The sequence below is a fragment of the Gymnodraco acuticeps genome, unplaced genomic scaffold, assembly GCF_902827175.1.
Source record: "Gymnodraco acuticeps unplaced genomic scaffold, fGymAcu1.1, whole genome shotgun sequence".
Taxonomy (NCBI): domain Eukaryota; kingdom Metazoa; phylum Chordata; class Actinopteri; order Perciformes; family Bathydraconidae; genus Gymnodraco; species Gymnodraco acuticeps.
The window spans coordinates 394,782-417,009 of record NW_022989877.1 but is presented as its reverse complement, the minus strand read 5'-3'; the positions used below and the strand labels follow the sequence as shown (position 1 = coordinate 417,009).

Here is a 22,228-nt window from a genome sequence, read left to right as displayed (position 1 = left end):
GCATTCAGATCCTCTGTCTCGAGCCAGTTAACTAGCGGGCCTTCTAGAGCAGTGCTTCTCAAAGTGTGGTCTGCGGACCACTGGTGGTCCGTGAGCGCCCCCTAGTGGTCCGTGAGTATATTGGTAAAATTTCACATTTTTAATTAATTAATTCATTTAAGTTTTCCGCACTCTCGCGGGAATATCTCCGCAATGGAGCGAGCTTAAGTTTCACTTTCGATTGCATGATATAACCCAGATAAAGCACCTTCATCACACATGTTGCCACTTGTTTGTACAATTTTCAGGCGATTTGTAAAAAACGATGTGTTTTGGGATATTTGTGGAGTTAGGTGGTCCGCGAGTGTTTTTTTATTGGTTAAGTGGTCCTTGGTATGAAAAAGTTTGAGAAACACTGTTCTAGAGAGTACCCTGGAACCGAGGGAAACTCTGAAAGAATACGCCCATTGGCTACAAATCAATATATGATTGGTTGATCAAACTGTCAGTCCAAACGTACGCTCTCATTCAGTGCAACGGCCAGGGCATTCGATCAAGGATGTAGAATACCTTAGTTGAAGGATATTCTACCCAGAGACCCAGAACAAGATCTGATTGGTTGCTTTCTTTTCTAACACAAAACCACTGAAATGTGTAGTGCATGGACCGAGAAGGACAAACAAATCAACGTAAAACTGTAATATTACAGATCAACAACACAGATACGATTCTCATTTATTCATTTTATATACATTTTATTTATATAATTAAATCGATTTTTTGTTTGTTTTATCTGAGTGTTCCAGGGTATTCTCTGAATACCTTGAAGGTAAAACTTGCTAAAATTGTACATATAAATAAATAATAGCGATGTGGTGCTGATAAAATTAAAGATAAAGTGTGCGTTTAAAATATAAAGACTTACTATACATATAAATAAAATAGACATACTATATAGAAAATATGTGCGCTTTACACAGCGTAATCTAATCTCTATGTTACTGGTCTACTTAATTTAATTTAAAAATAAAGAGTATATCTGCTTTATGTTCTGCAGTTTTGAATAAATATAAGTACATTACAGGTTTGGATCACCTGCTAAATGTGGCTCACACAGCTGTGGTACTCCAACAACGTGAGGATGTGACGCCTGAATGAATGAATGAAGCGGCTGCAGAGCTTCATAGCCTCAGACAGATGGTGTTGTTACAGATATCTGCTTAAAGAGTGCACCCTAAATCCCCTGCCTTCACACACACAGACAGCCAGCCAGAGATGTGTGTGTGTGTGTGTGTGTGTGTGTGTGTGTGTGTGTGTGTGTGTGTGTGTGTGTGTGTGTGTGTGTGTGTGTGTGTGTGTGTGTGTGTGTGTGTGTGTGTGTGTGTGTGTGTGTGTGTGTGTGTGTTATGCATGGATTTATGGAGCCATAAAGTACTCAAGATTAAAAGGTAGTTGCGGCAGTGTGTGTGAGTGTGTTTTAATCTGGCCTGGCAGAGTGAGAGGGAGTTAGATGGTTATGTATGTGTCAGCAGCAGCAAAGCTCTGAAGCTAACGTAGAGGTTGGAATGGTCGGATGCAGAGTGACATTTATGCTTTGGCCATCAGAAATCCAGCTTCCCCGGTGAATAACCTTTTAATGGCAAAAGATAATAAATGATGCCGACATGATTACACTTACTAATGGAAACTGAATACTCGGTACTGCCGAGTCTGATGGGTGTCATTAGTTTGCAGATATTTGGTGAATGAAAAGTAGGGCTTGATGATTTTAGAAACATATGTGAACATTGAATATTGACAATGTTACTTGCGATAAATAATCAGATATTAAAGTTCTGCCTTTCTGCTTCTTTTACAATACAGTTAGAATAAAAAACACTTAATTGCTGATGTTTTAAAATTTGACACAAAAAGCATTTCATTTATTTAGTTGCAGTTTTCTACCAATACTCTCTCACCTATAATAAAGTGCAGAATTTCAGTTTCTTTGCAATCAGGTATTATACAAGTTTTGGTTTAGCCCCAAGGACAAATCAGAAAATCCCCAAAGTCATTGAGATTATGTATCTGTTGACAATGGTTCCTGTACCACATTTAATGACAATCTGTCCAATAGTTGAGGACAAACTAACATTACCTACCCTGAAGCTACTCCAGAGTCCAGTTTGAAGCGACACAGGCCAAGATATCCCGGCTTTTAGTCCCAATATGGGTCAGGTTCCACGGCTCTTTTTAGTTTTGACTTATCGCTGTAAATGCACCCAGCTGACTGTGTTTTGAAGAATGTCTTTTGACAGATGGGTTGCAGTTAAATCTGCATAATTCATAATACTGTAGGTGCATAAGTGCAGCAAATGAATCATGACACAGACAGTAACTGTTACTACTGATGAGTCATCTTCATATCTTCACTCAAAAAACACATTTCTCAGACGAGAGCCACCTGAGTTTTGAATACTGACACCAGAGGCCTGTACTACGAATCCAGTTCAACATACCCTGGATATGTTTGAGTTAGCTGGCTTAACTAACCCAAAATAAACGCGATCTCGCTAAGCGGTCCTACGATGCTGGTTATCAACTCGGTAATTCAGTGCGCGTTCACATGAAAGGGGAGGGGTTAGCAACATTTTACCAATCACAAGCATATTGACAGCGCAGCGTCAACACTTTATCCAGGATAAAAGCCACATAGCTGCACCTGCAAGGTGAATACAGAAGAGCTGGTAAAAATATAAGTGTTTGAATGCGTACATTAACAGGTTTATGATATCACTGCCCCGTCTAAGACACGAGTGGATATGACTTTAATTACATTTGACTCGAGTGTTTCGTCAACTTAATGTGTTGCTTAAAATAATACTTCTGCATACAGTATGTGACACTGTGAGTGTTGCACGGCCAGATACGGCTCAGCTGACTCAGATAAGGAGATATATGATACATTATGATGTGATATGATGTGATGTGATATGAATGATAATGGGACACATCGAAGTCTGCACTCACAGTCACTGTACGTAATGTTACGTTGATCTGGTTATTTGTGTTGTGGCAGATATTTAAAGGTGACCTATCATGCTATATTTGAACAATATATTGTAGGGCCATACCTATATAAAGTATATAAATATAGTTTTTTTTTTCAAAATACCAAACAGATCCTGCATTTTAGCCATGCCTCATTTCGCTCTATATGCTCTTTCCACCCCTGTTTTTGCAGGGGGCTGATTCTGTGAACTGCAGCTGACCACGCCCCCCTGCAGGAGAGGGGAGCGTGCTTTGAGAACGGACATGTTGACCGGCGAAAAAAAATCGCACTGAAACTCTGCCGCACGGTCCCCTCGTTCCTTGGAAGAGGCGGAGAGGTGGGTGTTTGTCATCTGCTGGTGGACTAACCGGAGAGAATTACAGCGAGGGAGGGATTGCAATGAATAACAGCAGCAGGAGCAAACGCTTGCCTCGGGGAGGGAGAAAAAGAGCCCCAGCGGAGAATAAACAGAAGGGCAACCATGGCAACCATGCGCGGGAAGTCTTCTTCGCTGCTTTTGTGGCAGAATACAGCGCCACTTATAGGCCTGGCATATGTAATACAGCGTCTCCAGCGCTTTCGAGCGGCAATGGCCGGCGGTGGCCCAACCACACATTCCCCTGATAGGTGGAGAGTTGGCCATATAGGCGGAGCACCACTTCTGTGACGTAGAAAATAATTCAAATCTGGATCAGTCTGCATCAGATCCGTTGCAGCCCCGTTTTTAGAGATTTGGGTATGGAGGAAAAGAGAGAGGGTTTTGTTTTCTGACACTTGGTGAGTTCCCTAGAACACCGGGGACACATATTCATGTATAAAAGACGTACAAAAGTGCATTTTGCATGATAGGTCACCTTTAAGTAAGCTTTCTTAACGCTAATGTTATATTAGTCAGATTGCTCTGAACATGGGTGGTGATATTCTATTAATGATGATTTTTGCCGGCCGTCTTTCCTACAACGGCAGTTTTTCTGTATCCTCCTGTAATATGACTTGATAGCTTTAAACTCCAAACCTGCTCCGGAGCAGGTTTGCCGTTCAGCACAAGTTACCATGGAGATCTAGCCCGGTAAGAAGAGAACCAGCGTCGTAAGACCGGAAACCCAGAGTTAACCCTGAAGTTACCTCGCTAAGTGTAAATCCGGCTTCGTAGTACAGGCCTCAGGAAATGATGTTTGTTTACACTTTAAATTAGTGTAAACAAAATACTGGACTAATGACTGCAACTGATAAGTATGGGGATTTTTACTGCACAGTGACTACTGTCTTTCTCTTTAAGTACATTTTGATGTTACATACTTTAGTAATGTTTTGAATGCAGGACTTTTATTTGTACTAGAATATTGACTCTGTGTGATATTAGTATTTTTACATTAGTCATCTGAATACTTATTCCATCACTGGTTTCACTTTAAAGGGGCCCTATTATGCTTTTTGGGGTTTTTCCTTTCCTGTTATAAAGGTTTGTGTGCATGTAAATGGTCTTCAAAGGCTAAAATCTCTTCATCATACTCCCTCCCCCCCCCCCTGCCTGAAATGCCTCCATTGGACTTCATCAAGATAGTGACATCACTATGTAACACTTGCGCTTCTATTGGCTAGCGCTCCAACGCATTGTACGTGATAAGCTAAGAGGTGGGACATCTCTAAGCTGTTGACCAATCACAACAGAGCTAACCGAACCAATGGGAACAGAAAAATAAAATACCTTTTTAAACATTGGAGCATGTAAACATGTCACAGTAGAGGCACAACATACAAATATGTAGCTGAAATTGAACATAACAGGGCCCCTTTAAATAAATTGTGATGTTATTCATGGTTAATGCTTGCTGGATTTTTTGTGAGGAGCATTTTCACTGTGTGATACTAGTAGTTGTACTTCAGTATAGCATGTGAATGCTTGTCTGAGCACTGTGTTGAGTGTGGTGAACAGTGGAGATGTTACCTTGTAGCTCATGGTGTGTGCGCTGCTGCACGCTGTGTTGATGTGATCGTTGCTTAGATACGGCCTGCTGCCTTTACGTTTCCCCTCATGTCCTCTGTGGATAGAAACAGATGAACACTGTCAGATGTTTATCTCGATAGATTACTTAAATATTTCACTTCTACTTGCAAATCTACGAATAAAAGTATTTTATATCGTCTTATCTTTCAAATGGAAACAGAAGCTCCTATTATATTTTGCATTTAATTTAACCCTCTTTTTCTTTTGTTTTTGCATTTCTACGCTGGTAAAATTCAACTTAGTATATTAAAAGCTCTGTAATACTGTATTTATGACCAAATCTGAGGTGCTTGTACATGTACTTCTACTACTGTTTTACCATAATTTCACTATCTACTTTGACTCCTCGAGGTAAAATATTGTACTTTTTGCATAACTAAACTTATTTCATAACTAAACTTATTTCATAACTAAACTTATTTCTGAGCTTTAGTTAATATTTACATGTCCGCATTGCATCATTGCATTTAAGAATACGTTTCATTATCTTACAGCACATATCTTAACTGTAACCCATTGTAAACAATTTACTTAACTACACTTATTTCAGAGCTTTTATTCTGTTTTCGTTATATCCTCTCAGTGTTCATTTCTAACAGAGATTTAATGGATTTCCCACTAATTAATTGGAATGAAATATACCTTTCAATAGTTTTTTTTTAAGGATAACATATCACTGGATGACTGTAGACATGTTATACCTTTTAAATTCCAATTTTAAATGTTGCTTTTCTAATATAGCAGTTTGAATCTATGAATCTGTGTGAATATGAAGGTCAATATTGATAAAAGCAGTTTTTGAGTTGAAGAAAAGCTGATATAAGCAAGCAATGCAACATGTCAAATGTAGTGATTAAATTATGGCTATAATAACCCGAAATGCAATAACTCAAACATATGGTTTATAACTTCCTGTAAGACTAGTTCATGAACTAAAGAGCAGATCGCGTTCACACCAGAATAAGTCCCTGAGGGACGATTAGGCAAATGAAGCTGCTGACGTCACTTCTTCTTCTTCTGCTTTGGGTTTACTGGCAGGCCACAAACAACTTCCTTGTATACTGTCACCCGAAGTGCCCGGCCGGACGTCCCGGAATGACAGAGAGGAGACTGTTAAGTTTGGCTGTACTCAGCATTGAATCAAAACGCACTAAAGCTTTGGATCTTACTAATTTTGTGAGGCGTTTTGCTTAACAAAATGGTAATCGCCGCATTCAGCTGTAATAGACATGCCAACTCGATGCTCTGCTCACGGATGAGCATAAAAAACAGTTAAGATGATGACCTTGTATGTATATATTTTTTTCTTTGAGGGGGTCTGACCCCAAAAAACAGTTTAAGTCCTGAGAAAGTCAAATAAGACGGTGTGTAAAACTACACTGCCCAGCCAAAAAAAAGTAACCACTTTGATTTAACTAGTAGGTTAGGGCTTTCCACTGGATAATAACTGCAGTGATTTATATGTTTTAGCTGAATACACATTTTTTAACCCTAACTGATGCAGTTAGTCACTTCTTTAATGTTTGTTCTTTCTGATGTAAAGTCAAGGTTGTAACTGTTTGCAGTAAATTTGTGGGGCGCTGAACTGTTCTTTTGATTCTTTTGAATTTTGATACAGTATATGATCGTAATTACTTGTCTTTCAAATTTGAAGGAGGGTGAGCAAGCATCTTGAGGAACATTCATCATTAACTCCTCCAAAAAATATAGTTTATTTAATAATAACACTGAATATGTGAATCATAACAGTGATTGACAGCTGATAGGAATGATATGATTGTTAATATTATCATATTATTTCAGACAAACATCGATGAGACAGTTAATGAATGTACTTATTGCAGCAGTCTGTATATATTTGGTACCCCTGCTGGTTTAAAAGTGAAACAAACTCATTCAGTTATTGTTCATTTAAAATTCATTGAATTATGTCTGCCACTTTATCTATTTATATTTAAGGATTTACTGTTGTGCCACAATAATGTCACCTAATGTTATTGAGTTAAAATATCACCTTTTAAATGCGTGTTTTCTGAATGGAGATCGGGGGGGTATACTACGAAGCAGGATTTTCGCTTAGCCGGCTTTTCGGTTTCCGGTCCTACGAAGCTGGTTCTCTTTTTAGCGGGCTGGATCTCCATGGTAACTTATGCTGTGCGGCTAACCTGGGGGGTATACTACGAAGCAGGATTTTCGTTTAGCAAGATGACTTCTGGGATTTCCGGTACTACGAAGCTGGTTCACTTTTTAGCGGGCTAGATCTCCATGGTGACTTATCCTGGAACCTAGTCTGTGCTCCGAAGCAGGATAGGTTCCAGGATAAGAGATCAACTCAGCGAAAGCACCACGCCTGCTGACCAATCAGAGCTCAGTGTGCGGAGGAAATACAGTTTAAACTGCCGTTGCAGGAAAGACGGCCGGCCAAAATCACCGACTGTGTGAACGTGAAAATGAATAGAACATCACCTCCCATCTTCAGAGCAATCTGACTATTATGTTAAGAAAGCTTAATTAAATATCTGCCACAACATAAGTAACATTACGTAGCCTACAGTCAGCGGCACTGTGAGTGCAGATGTCGATGTCCCATTATCATTCATATCACATCATATCACATCATAATGTATCATATATTTCCTTATCTGAGTCAGCTGAGCCGTATCTGGCTGTGCAACACTCACAGTGTCACATACTGTATGCATAAGTATTATTTTAAGCAACACATTAAGTTGACGAAACACTCGAGTCAAATGTAATTAAAGTCAGATCCACTCGTGTCTTAGACGGGGCAGTGATATCATAAACCTGTTAATGTACGCATTCAAACACTTTTTTCTTTTATCAGCTGTATTCACCTTGCAGGTGCAGCTATGTGGATTTTATCCTGGATAAAGTGTTTGAGTCATGGATGTTTAAAGTTTAACTTCTTCATATGTCTAATATTAAAGTTGACTTTTCATTCAGGAAGTATGACGCTGCGCTGTCAGTATGCTTCTCCATATTTGTGATTGGTCGAATGATCCAAATACCACCCCTTTCATGTGAACGCACACCTAACTAGATAGGACACGGCTGGCTTGAGCGATCCACTTGATAACCCGCGTCGTAGTACAGTTTAGCGAGAGCGTGTATGTTTTGGATTAGGCCAACCGGCTAACTCAAACATATCCAGGTTAGGTTGAACCAGCTTCGTAGTAAAGGCCCCGGATCGACCAGGCTAAGCTAACGTTGTATATGCTCCGACCACACTCATAACAACGGCCTACAGACAGAAATAAACCAGCGACTGTATTTGCCATGACACAGACAGTCTGTGGTTTGTACTTGTTTAACTTTTGTCCAGTTTCTGAACAGATATGAGGAGCTGTGAGCTCTGTGTGTTAACTGCTAACAGCTAACGGCTGATGTTTTCTGGTTGAACGTCAGTGGCGGCAGGCTGAGATCCTCACCGCTGATTGGCTACCGCCAGATTGCGTCACGCAAATATGACGCTCGAGTTGAACAAATTGAACTCGAGCGTTTGTCGCAGCCCCCTTCAATCGCCTCAATCGCGCCACGGAATTCGCGTTCACCGCTTCATGCTCGGGGTCGCAGCGAATTTGCGTCTGTCCGCGTCTCTGCATTGACTTTACATGCAATCACGCCGGCTCCAAACATCGCATCGCGTCCGGTGTGAACGCAGCATAAGTAATGCGCGTTCACACCGGACGCGATGCCATGTTTGGGGGCGCGATCTCGCGGTAGCCAATCAGCGGTGAGGATCTCAGCCTGCTGTCACTGACGTGCAACCAGAAAACATCAGACGTTAGCTGTTAGCAGTTAGCACACAGAGCTCACAGCTCCTCATATCTGTTCAGAAACTGGACAAGTTAAACAAGTACAAACCACAGACTGTTTGTGTCATGGTGAATACAGTCGCTGGTTTATTTATGTCTGTAGGCCTTTGATATGAGTGTGGACGGAGCATATACAACGTTAGCTTAGCCTGATCAATCCGATCTCCATTCAGAAAACAAGCATTTTAAAAGGTTTTTCGTCAAAAGGTTCTCATGAACTAAGTTCTAGTTCCGGATTTTTTTTGGTGTGAACGCAAATTTTCGGAACTATATCGGAACTACACTGGGAAAAGTACTCCGGTGTGAAAGCGCCTATTGCATTTAAGATTATGTTTTATTATCTTACATCTCTTAACTCTAACCCATTGTAAACTGCATCTTGATTCATCTTATCTTTACTGATTTACTGTAGCAACCTCTCCTTCTTTTATGACACCCACCTTCATCAGCCTTTTTGATAAATGGAATTGTCTTTTATTTTTGTATTAAATTCAATCAAAAACGGATAATTGTGGAAATGCCTCTAAAATAACAATAATCTATATTTGTATACCAAAATAACGAGTAGTATTGCACAGTAACACAGTACACATATCATAAGCTACATACAGCAGTGCATAGGTGCAAAATAAGACATTAAACACAGGCCATCCTCAGACACCATGCAATCAGGATCATTACAGCAAGATATCTAGGTCGATGCATTGATATATTAATTAATAAACATACAAACATGCATATTTATCTCTATGTTATTTATACATCTGTATTACCTTATCTAAGGTGTTGACTGTTGAGCTGTTATTCGTTGACCTGTGTTAAGTGATGCTCCTCCGTTACCGTGCCGCCAACCGCCTCGTTTCCTCTGATGTATCGTTGCTCCGGTACCGTTCAGGTTGTTGTTCCCGCCGCCATGTTCCCGGTAAGTCTCGTGCCTCTCGGCCCCGCTACCACCCTGCGTGCGTCCGGTACGAGGCCTCTGTCGGTGTCCGGTGGCATTTGGATAAGCACGAACCGTATCTCTGCAAATCCTCTCCTCTCTCTCTCTCTTCCACCGCGCAGAGTGCATCACCGAGCCTCAAGCACGCGATAACGAGACACGCGCGCTTCCTGCCAGACTTTCGAAATAAGAGCCGTAATCTGTTCAATTCAGTATCAGAATCAGAATCAGAATACCTTTATTAGTCCCACAGAGGGGAAATGTACATTGTTATGGCAGAAAATAGACAAAGACTGCTTAATGTTACCTAAGCATGCATAAAAAAAAAGTACTAAAGATAAAAAAATAAGATATTATAATAAAAAAGTTACACATTTTACAAAAATACACACCCTGTAACAGATCTGAGAATTTAGCAGCCAGGTGTATATATTGCACAGTTTTTAACGGCATACATATATATTGAACATATTGCACATATTGCTAGTTGGTATTTAACAACAAGAGGTGTTATAGTCTGTGTTGTTGTGTTCGGGCGTTTACTATGGGCCGTGCTGGTTATATACATATAATTCAATTCTCATTAAGGTTTTATTGTCATATGGTAAGGTAAGGCAAGTTTATTTATATAGCACATTTTCAGACACAGAGGCAATTCAAAGTGCTTTACATCATCATTAACACTTAATAAATAGACAACAGAAAGGAACACAATAAATAAACATAATGGAATAGCAGATTCATAAAAACCATGCATAAAAGAGATAGTTTAAAAATAACATTATAAATACGGTAGGTGCTAAAAACAAGTTAAAAGGCTTCTGGGTAAGCAGCTGTAAAAAGTAGTGTTTTTAGCCTCGACTTAAAAGAACTCAGCGTTGGTGAAGACCTCTGGGTTTCTGGAAGTTTATTCCGTTTGTGGGGAGCATGAGAACTAAAAGCAGCTTTGGCGTGTTTGGTGGTGGGGACACTTTTTTAGGATTAAAAACAACAACACTACTGCATTAAGTGCCACCAGAACAATTCATATATACATACGCTTAGTCGCTTACGATACTTTTTTTGACAATTAGTGCAGTAACTATATGCTAAAATGCTGCAAAGTGGTAGCAACTTTTGCTTTATTCTCTATTAAACTATTACTAATATGGTAATATGCGACCAGGATGTAGTTTGTTTATATTATTACATTAGATATTTACTTCTATATATTGCATTTATGCTTGAATAACAGTCATTTGCAGTGCTGAAATGTAGTATACGTGTACTTAATGGCTGTGCTTACATACAATCTTATGGTATTTGTACTACATTTTTTGCTAAATTATACTTCTAATTCTCTACATTTGAGAGGCAGGTATTGTACTTTAACTCCACTTAATTGTTGACATGTCTACACATGGTACCTTCTACATCAGGGGTGTCAAACTAAATGTAATCGCGGGCCACATCAGCATTATGGCTGCACTCAAAGGTCCGGTTGTAACTTTAAGACTATATAAGAATACATATATAAATATATAAAATAATGTATTATATTACATTATTGCCTCTGCATTGGATTATTATCAGATAGAGTAATAACTTCATAATTAGCTACATCTGAAAGCAGAAGTCTGGGGCAAATAATTGCAAGGCTCTTCAGTGAGAATGTCACAAGTTAAACAACTGAACTGCTGAAACAACATCCATAACATTCATCTGCTACTTAGTAATTATTTATCTATTTACCTAATATATCATTCCAATAACTTGCATATAGACTCTTATTGCACTATTTCACTTTTTTAAACTATTTTTCTTTTTGTATTTACTATTTACTTGCACCATATATTTCTGTTTATCTGTGTTATTGTGTTGCACTGTTGGAGAAGCCTGTGACCTAAGATTTTCATCGGCATAACTACACTGTAGCTCTGTTCGTTTGACAAAATAAAGAACCCTGAAGTGACATTTCAACAAAAAAAAATGACATTTAAAAAAGGAAGTGAATTTTGTTTTTTAAAGGTCCCATGTCATGGCCATTTCTACTGATCATAATTCCATTGTTGAGGTATAGATTTATATTGTGCAATTTTCCAAACTCACATTGGTTTCTCATACAGCATCTCTGTAAAGTATGTGTTGTTGTGGATGTTTTAACCTCGTCAATACTGTATAGATGTACAATGAGAGTAATCAATAAACTGGTGAAAGCAAACAGAGTTGTCTTGTTGGTTCTTTATTTGAAGCGCTTCAAAGGTACATGTCTCACAGAGTACAGAGTAGTCTGCAGGAGTGCACACAGGGGCGTGTGCGTGTGTGTGTGTGTGTGTGTGTGTGTGTGTGTGTGTGTGTGTGTGTGTGTGTGTGTGTGTGTGTGTGTGTGTGTGTGTGTGTGTGTGTGTGTGTGTGTGTGTGTGTGTGTGTGTGTGTGTGTGTGTGTGTGTGTGTGTGTGTGTGTGTGTGTGTGTGTGTGGACTGTTGCTGTGCAGAGAGTAACAAAAATAACACTTTCTCCTGACTGTTATCTTACAATGCTCTCATAAGAGTCGCATTCTTCAGGTACGACCTTGGCAGTTGACCAAACATTTCTCAGCATAATATCATCATTTGGTTTTACCATATGAAATAATATAAGAAATTGCCACTAGTGTATTCACCGGTATTCACTAAATGGCCCAAACGGCTTGTTGGAGCTCCTGTCCCCCCCTCCCTGTGAGCCCAGTGTGCTCCGATTGGTCAGCTCGGCACTCTGTTCTGATTAGTCAACCACCAGAGATGGTTGACTAACCGCCCATGTCTAACACAGTGCTTTTTTCGGCTCTGAGCGGAACATCAACAATGATATGTTATAGGAGCAAATAATTCAGGGAAGAAAGGCTACTAAATATTTCCATCACATTTTATTTTTAGAAATGTACAAAATGAACATGTGTAAATATACATATATATACACTGTATATCATCCATTCCTCCCCTTTTAGGCGTTTTCGGCATCTTGCCTATCGCAGCTTTGTAAACTGGTGCTGGGGATTTTTAGGACGAGGCATCAGAGTGGTCATTCCGTCATGTGTTGTCCGCCGGATACGCAAGGAGTTTCCTGATCTGGCTGGACGAAATCAAATGCAAATCACAAAATATTAGAGAAACTTAGTTGTTTTAGGTTCGTTAGCTTTCCAGCTAGATTAATATGCTAACCTACATTTGCTAGTTGTTCAGTGTAATATGCCAACCTACTATGAAAAACAGCTAGTGGTTCATATTAGGCTAGCAATAACGAATGTTTACAATTGAAATCTTATACGGGTAGTCTGCTACTTTCGGTCATTCATTGTAGCTGGCATAAAAACAATGTTTTCCCTAGCAAACTCATGTCTAGCTCTTGGTAGCCTTCTTTTTTAGCTCGGTAGCATACACGCTGGGAACGCCAACTATAATGTAATTAAGTTTCGCGACTGACCGTACGATAAATCACCCGGAGTATAGCCTACTGTCTATGAGTATTTTGTGTGTGAATGCAGACACTAAATACACAAACAACAATGAATACTTACAGGTTGTGTACTCGAATCTCCCGCTGGTCCAAACAAAGTAGGAACAGCATCGTTCTTCAGTGCCCTACGCTGTACATATCTGGCATGAATCGCTGAAAGGTTTGTGAAGCTTTGTTTCGTGAAATGCTGGCAGAGGGTGTGGCCTCTGGGTATTCACACGTCACAGTACCCAGGAAGTAAACAATGGAAAATGAGAAATCTCCAACGAGGCGTTTTGGGGCAGCATAGACTGTGTTAGAGTTTTACTCGCTACAGGGTGTACTTTGAGGGGTTTTGTCTCTGCAGAGACCGTTTACATGCATAAAAACCTTCATAACACACAAAGGGACGGGTAATAACCGGAAAAGCATGACATGGGCCCTTTAAAGCAGTGGTTCTCAAAGTGGGGGGCGCAGAGGCATGCCAGGGTGGGGGGGGGGGGGACGCGAGAGACCAGGAGGAAAAATGGTTATTAAAAAAAAAGATCATAAATTGAAAAATTATTGATTTGAAAATAACGTGATGCAGTACTATTCCGTCTGGGTCTCTGTGTTTCATTAAAGCTTGGCTCTGTGTGTGTGTGTGTGTGTGTGTGTGTGTGTGTGTGTGTGTGTGTGTGTGTGTGTGTGTGTGTGTATGTGTGTGTGTGTGTGTGTGTGTGTGTGTGTGTGTGTGTGTGTGTGTGTGTGTGTGTGTGTGTGTGTGTGTGTGTGTGTGTGTGTGTGTGTGTGTGTGTGTGTGTGTGTGTGTGTGTGTGTGTGTGAAACGAGCCATTTTGTGTGTGCGAGAGAGAGAGCGCACCGGTACCGGAGATCGTTGTTGTTAGCTTCTGGTGCTAGCGAGCTACGCTAACGGATATAAGGAGTTTTTTCAACAACAAAGTGGAGGAGAGTCCTCTCCAGTCAGACTGAGAGACTCAGTGAGCCAAAGGACTCTCTCAGTGTTATCTCAGTGGGTCGCAAACGTTTTGGTCACCATTAATGTAAACAATTATTTCCGAGGCACACGTTTTTATGATCATTATAGTTATACAAAAATAAGAGAATAAATAAAAAACAGGTATGAAATACTATATGACAGTAAAACAAGAATACATTTAAAAGGGTGATTTGTAAAATATCCATAAAGAAAAAGTAAATCTGTTTACAGTTCTGTTTCATATGGGTGTTGAGAGATGTATCCATAGATCTCTTCATTTTGCTCTCAAATTGCACGAGATTGATGCATTTAACTTCAATATTTGGCGCCGCCACTGAGCCTGACTATTTGTGTTGGGGGGGCCCGACTTATTTTTTTCTCCAAAGGGGGGCCTGACAGAAAAAGTTTGAGAACCACTGCTTTAAAGTAACATTTTGAAAAAAAAGTCAGGTGGGGCCAGTGTGGACGTAAATGGCGTTGAAGACCATCATGAGGACTTTGTAGTTGATCCGGTGGGTTACAGGGAGCCAGTGGAGTGAGTGAAGGATGGGGGTGATATGCTCTGATTAACGTGTTTTTGTGAGTAGGCAATCCGGGCGGCACCGTTTTGTACATATTGCAGTCTCTGAGTGGTTTTTGTTGGAATGCCTGCAAGCAGAGAATTGAAAAAGATCGGTTTACATTTTAACAACCAAATAAGTATGTGAACATAACCAATAACCTACCACAGCCAATAACAAATAAATGTAACTTATTTTATTTTTGTTGTTCATTCATATCTTATTTGACCTAGTTAAAATGTATTTATGCATATTTTGAGCTGCGGACGCCTGATAATCCAACACCCCCACTTTCATCACTTACAGAGCTCTGCCCATCGTACAGGGCAAAGGAAAAGTGTAACTGGGGTGAAAAGGCTGTTACATTTACTTAATTATGAATATTGTTACATCAAGGCAGAAAATTAGGATGAGCGCAAACAGTAAAAAATGTTTTTTTCCCTCCCAGAGCTGCCAGCACAGCGCCCCCCCCTTTTTTCTCAAAGCAAGGTTATATCTGTGAGTTGGATGTAGAAGTGTCAGAATCAATATAGATGTTTTTATTTTAAAGTAAATTCAGATTGAACATAGTAAAAAAAAAAAAATGATAGTGTCCGTCCAAAAAAATAAATTACTTATAGTGAAAATCACCCTTGAATGATGGGATGGTAGACTAAAAGCTTTAGGATTCGAAACTATAACATAAGTACCCTGTATCAAGATTGATGCAAAACAAGTGAAATTTGACCTTTTTAGAGAGATTTAGAAAAAACAAACCACTTCTGGGGTCATTTGGGTGCATTTTCCATATCTCTGGCCCCCCTTGTTCGATGTTAGACAGTTAGAGCCAATAGAATCGAGGGGAAGTTCCTAATATCCATCTAAACATTACCCATTGGTGAATGAGTGCTGCGCAGCCAGAATGCCCAGGAACCGGAAGCTGCGATGCACTCTGGTGGCTACCATTAGCAGCTAATTTAAAATCTCCGATTTTTACATAGAAAAATTGAATTATGGATTATCAATACTTTTTTCAAAGTGACAGACACATTGGATTAACCTATGGATTAACCTTCAGCAGTGTTTTTATCGTTTTAATGCCATTGAACACGACTTTTGATCAGAATAACAGCTAAGGTGAGACGATCTCCCGTGTTTGCTCCGTAATGCTATGTGTTGTGATGTCTTTGTTTGCTTCCCCTGTCACGATATAATCTGTGGAATCTCAGCTTTAATCGGATATCTTGTATGTGCAGTTACGATAAGTAATAAGGGTATTTTTACCTTGAGTTCTGTGCTAAGTGCGTTAACATTTTTTCGCTCAGGGGTCATATAGACGCTTTTTATGAGACTTGTGTTTTGTTTTGGTAAAAATGGTTCGTACTGTCAGTTAGCTGAGTGTCTTCCCGTTAACCTGGTATGACACATTAATAGATTTTTAAATATTAAGAAGCCCTGAGACACAGTTTCATGAAGAAAAAAACCCCGCAGCCCCCTCTACCGGGGGCTCTCGGGCTAAACAGGTTAAACGCTTCCCCATTTACTTCAATCGTACAGTAGAAAAGAAAGTATCCAAGGAATACACAATAGAATATATAAAGAATAAATGAAAAATCTCTACAAAAGACCAATACACTACAAAAACAGAAACGTATTGACATAGGTATACATCAAAAAGGCTTCAAATGTATTCAGTATTGTATGAACATGTTTCAATTGGGGGGTGGACGACGTCACATCCTCTAGGGCAGCGGTTCCCAACTTTTTTCAACTCAGGGCCCACTTAAGAATTCATTCATTCAACCATAAACAATACGGAGGCTAAATAAAGTTCTGATTGGTCAATTCAGAACATGTGACACGTTGTAAATCCAGTATAACAGACCACTGTCAAGGACTGTACTGACCGTTGCTAAGGAGGAACAAGAAAGAGAAAGGAAAAGAGTATTAAAAAAAAAAGATAAATCTATGTTTCCACACAAATCATAATGTTTTGCAAATTATTTGGCGGCAAATATTTAATTTACATTTACAGCCTTTAATATTTTATTTGGGCTTTTAAATGAAGACCGCACACAGGCTAAAATACATATTTTTAAAAGCCAATCAAGGAGTAATCTTAATTTAAGATGTTTGAAGAGTAGATTAAAAATACAATTTATTTTTGGAAAAACGTATTACCACGAAAAATGAAAGAGTGACTTATCACGCCATGAAATGGGAAATAATGAGCTCTAACGAAGAGTGGGATCAAAGGAACAATAAATATGCTCACCATGTTGTGTTTTTGGTGGTATTTGGTTGTCAACCTATTTTTGTTTGTGAAACTGACTGTATCTTCATTTCTCCTGTTTTTGTTTTGGTCTGAAATGGGAATATAGACATTTTATTCATTGGGATAAACCTCTTGAGATGCACCATCTCGTTTTCAAGGGGGTCCCGACAATAGCAACAACGTACAGACATACATAAACAAAAAGACAAAATGCAAAACATGACACACAAGACAAACCACATACAGTCTGTTAAGTGAAATTCAAGCAATGCACACAATCATTACAATTTGAGACAGTCAAGCAAATCAGTGTCATCAATATCAGATATAACAAGTACAGACCCATGGGCACGGGAAGGGGGGTGCTGGGGGCGCTGCAGCACCCCCTAGCGGCGGGCAGGGGGTGCGGAGCTCCCCTGTCTGAATTATTATTTGACGGTTATTGCTGCTCCCGCTGTGCATAATCTGTGTAATATGTAGTCAATAAATGCCACATTGTTAGCTACAATTCTGTAGCCCTGGGCAATTCTACCTCAATAATATAATACATTAACCGTGCTTTACGTGAACCTCATCATGACATTAGAGAGGACGGCAGGTCTGTAATTTCCAGTGTTCAGTGAATGCAACAGAGGCAAGACACCAGACCAATCAGAGAGTTGCATGGAAATACAAGTGTGCTTGGGTCATTCAAGCTCGGCTCTGTGTGTGTGTGTGTGTGTGTGTGTGTGTGTGTGTGTGTGTGTGTGTGTGTGTGTGTGTGTGTGTGTGTGTGTGTGTGTGTGCGTGCGCGTGTGCGGAAATAGCGCATTTAGTGTGAGAGAGGGAGAGAGAGTGAGAGAGGGACCGGTGCCAGCAGCAGGGACCGTGTTGTTAGCATCTGGTTAGCTAGCTGCACTAACGGACACAAGGAGCTGTTGGTTCCACAACAAGCTGGAGGAGAGGACTCTCCTCTCAGACTGAGAGACTCAGGTGAGCTAAAGGACTCTGAGTGTTTAGATAGTTAACTTTAGACTAAGTTATCTCAGTGGGTCTCAAACGGTTTGGTCACAAATTATTCAAAAGATTATTTCCGCGGCACATATGATCACTATAGTTATAAAAAAAATAAGAGAATAAAGGAAAAACAGTTATGAAATACTATATGGCAGTAACACAAGAATACAGTTTGAAAGCAGTAGCGTGGCGTGCAGGGCCGCCCCTGGCCAACGTGGGGCCCCAAGCGACATTGTGAGATGAGGCCCCCCCCCAACCGACAGGAGTGAAAAAAAAACTTTTTGGAAACAAAGTACTTTGCAAATATAATTCCTGTTTATTATTATTATCAACACTTTTTTATACAGTGAGGTAAATGGTAAATGTGCATGTATGTCGTTCAGTCTGCATTTCCTGCCAAATACTAGCCTAAAAAAGATTAAAATATAATTAATGCAAATAAACAACTTCTACTAATAATCATATTCAATTCAATAATATAAATACTTTATTATTTTATTATAATATAGTTGTAATATAGTCAAGACAAAACATGCTTATGACATGCTCAAAAACTGATATTTCTTAAATCTGTATTCAAACGTAGTTCCCTCCGTCAGCAATGTATCAACAACTACACACACATTGCTATCAGTATTTCTCTGTGTGGTGGTTGACATGATGATGGCTGTTAGGAGTTAAGGGGAGAGGCCGAGCGTCACCATGATGATGGCTGTTAGGAGTTAAGGGGAGAGGCTGAGCATCACCATGATGATGGCTGTTAGGAGTTAAGGGGAGAGACTGAGCATCACCATGATGATGGCTGTTAGGAGTTAAGGGGAGAGGCTGAGCGTCACCATGATGATGGCTGTTAGGAATTAAGGGGAGAGGCTGAGCGTCACCATGATGATGGCTGTTAGGAGTTAAGGGGAGAGGCTGAGCATCACCATGATGATGGCTGTTAGGAGTTAAGGGGAGAGGCTGAGCGTCACCATGATGATGACTGTTAGGAGTTAAGGGGAGAGGCTGAGCGTCACCATGATGATGACTGTTAGGAGTTAAGGGGAGAGGCTGAGCGTCACCATGAAATGTGCAAATTGACATAAAAATGAATATAAGGGGGAAAATGCTCCATGTTTTTTAGGCTGCAAACTTTAACTGTTATGTAAGCCAACTAGACAGACAGTGTATCACTCTTCCTCCTGTACATTAGCAGATACAAGGCATCACATACTTGAATGAATGTTAAATAAAGAATGCTGGAAATAACTGCATCTCCATTAGCCTATGCTCTGCAGAGACTGCCTTCTTCATGTCCTGAATTGCAGCTGATGTTTTAATATGGCAATTGGCAATTTGACTTATACAACATTCGCAATTTGTACATTTGACTCATACAATAACCCACCTTCGAGTGATGCTCTAGTTTCTTCAAGTTTTTTTTTTTTTCCCTCTTGCTCGCTCCGGACTGAAACTGTCTTTTCACCGACATCTCTTCACCTGCACTAGTGGCCGTATCAAAGCCGTGATTGGTCAGATGTCGATTCATTGCAATGGTGTCGGGTTACAGACGTGCTCCCCTTGTCACCTCTCTCTCTCACTCTCGCGGGGGGTGCGCGGAGAACTGAGCGGAGAACTGCGCACAGCAGCTGAGGCCCTCTGGGCGGGGCCCCCTGCGGAAGGCGGGGCCCCATGCAGCCTGCGTAATTGGCCTGTAGGGAGGGGCGGCCCTGGTGGCGTGGGGAAAAATGTAGGGGAAGCCCATTTTTTGGGTCGGGCGGGTGGTCAATAACGTAACCAGAGGAGTGATTACAGCGCCCGGTATCATTTTACACACATTTGTATCACACAGATGCAGGACTTGCACACGCCTGTTATCTAACCGAAAGGTCCGCACGCACTCTCCAGCTGAAACTCTCTCCTTATTAATTTAAGCATTTTACTTATTAATGTATGCAGACAATCACACAATCTATGTGATTTTTGGATTTACCGTGCCTCTCAATTGCCCGTGACAGGTCGATGAATCCTGAAGTTGCCCAAGGATTGTTCAGGGAGCATGAATCCTTGTCAAAAAGAAGACATGGCCAGCAAAATAGACGCTGAAGTTTAGCGCTTCCAGTTAGCCACTCTGTGCGGACATAATTGTCCTCATTGAACATCCGATTCTCTCCCTTTTTCCTCTGTGTACACAGCTGGAGTGCGGTCATTGGCCTGTCATCTGATTTAATTTTTAGTTGCTGCTGTAGCGGAAGTTTAGTAAAGTTATGTTTGATTAAGTACGCCAAATCTCCACCCTCCATAATGCTTCATTTGCTTGATCATTTCTAACGGCGGTGATGACAGTATTAAAACTGATGTTGATGTGATTTGATTGGATGGCAGTGTCCAATCAAATCGCCAGCCGCCTCTGAAGGGAAGCAAGAGTCGGCTGGCTTCCCTTGGCATGGCCCTGACCAATCACAGGTTGGCAGGGGCATCACGTGGGCCTCATCTGATTGGTCAATCTCTCAATTATTTTCACCAAGGGAAGCCAGATTCGGCTGGCCTCCTCTCGCAACAGTGAGTGCAATCTACTGTTTCACCATAACATCTAGAGGGGCGCTGTTTGTTTCACTCTTTGTAAAATACTCAATGAGAATGGGGGAGCGACGGGCCGGCAGCAACACACAACAAAGGAGAATGATCTAAACAAAACAAAGTGTTTTTATTTATTTATTTAAATTATAACTACAATCCGAAAAAACAGGGGAAGCCTGGCTTCCCTTGGCCTCCGAGAGAAAACGCCACTGTTTGAAAGGGGAGTGATTTGTAAAATATCCATAAAGAAAAAGAACATCTGCTTACAGTTGTGTTTCATCTGGGTGTTGAGAGATGTATCCATAGATCTCTTAATGTTGCTCTCAAAGTGCACCAGATTGATGCTTTTAACTTCAATATTTAAAAAAAATCTTCCCGGGGAGCATCCCCCCGGACCCCCCTAGAGGAGGTGAGGTCCGCTCCACACTCGTAAAAAATAGCACTTTACCCCTGCCTATATGCCGTGAGCTGATTATCGAGCCTTCATTGTAACAGTGGCGGGTGTACTGTGTGTTTGCGTGTGGGGAGTGCTTTTGTGCGTGCTCTATAGTGCCCGTAATAGTGTTCACTGGAGTCCAGCACCTCAGCACCCCCACTCAAAATACCTTCCCGCGCCTCTGTATAACAGACCAGTTGAAAGTGAGATAACAATGCATGTTTAAATATACCCAATGATGCAAGAGATCTAATAGCAGCAGGTAAAGTATTCCAGTCAGTTGGGGCTTTAAGAACGCTCTTCTGCCAATCAATTTTTTTGCAGAGGGGACAGAGAAATAAATCTGAACAGAATGTTTAACTTGATGAATTGGTGAGTAGGGTACAAAATACTGCTTTAAATAAGGGGGATAGTTAAGATAAATGCATTTAAATATCAGCTGAAGCCAATGCATGTGTCTTCTTACATTTAAAGAAGGCCATTTAAGTTGGTTATACATTGTGCAGTGATGTCTACGAAAAGGACAACCAAGAACAAATCTGCATGACTTGAGGAATGAAGACTCCCAGCAGCTTCTACTGAAGCCTTCCGAGTTAATCGCCAGAAGCGCCGACACCTCCTCATCACTCCCCCGCTCCTATGTTTTATTTTTGCCATAAGCTAGTCTCTCTCCGTTGGTGCGCTGGGTTAAAGCTAATGCTAATAATGCTAATGCGAGCAAACAAAATGGCGGCTTCATAAAACCTTTCCGAGTTTTACGGGGCTTGGTTTGCAATTCGTCCAGCCAATCAGAAATTGGAACCTTTTTCTCCTCAGGAAAGTCCCTGCTAGAGAGCAGGGACTAAAAAGGGGAGTGAAAGTGTATTGCTACTTTAACTCATGAAGATCTGAGTATTTCTTCCACCACTGGCTCTAAAATTATTTTAGAAGTGACATATTATACATATAATATATATATATATATATATATATTATATATATATTATATTATATATTATATATATGTGTGTGTTTGCACACTGTAACTGCACATACTGTATTTTACTCGTATTTTATTTGTACAGGTATACTTGTATTTCAACCATATTATATCTAAATATTGCTATATTTGTAACGTTATTATAGTTTTCTTAAAATAGTTTTTTATCAGTGTTTTAATTTTTGGTTTATTTTTACGTATGCACCAAAAACAACAA

At 40.3% G+C, this 22,228-nt stretch overlaps 1 protein-coding gene across 5 annotated transcripts in view; it reads right to left on the bottom strand.

The window, feature by feature from the left end:
* st6gal1 (ST6 beta-galactosamide alpha-2,6-sialyltranferase 1) overlaps nt 1-9,926 on the bottom strand; it is a 37,220-nt gene extending 27,294 nt beyond the window's left edge. For 2 of the 5 annotated variants that reach the window (XR_004567140.1, XM_034198031.1), the window contains exons 1-2: nt 9,628-9,926; nt 4,959-5,052 (exon numbers count right to left, since the gene is read on the bottom strand). Coding sequence is in view for 3 of the 5 variants with exons in the window: in XM_034198031.1 (XP_034053922.1) it covers nt 4,959-4,970 (12 nt within the window). In the remaining 2 variants the exon portion in view is untranslated. The remainder of the gene's footprint in view (nt 1-4,958; nt 5,053-9,627) is intronic. The other 3 variants (XM_034198035.1, XM_034198036.1, XM_034198043.1) reach the window with 3 other exon arrangements.
* Between the last annotated feature and the right edge of the window lie 12,302 nt (nt 9,927-22,228).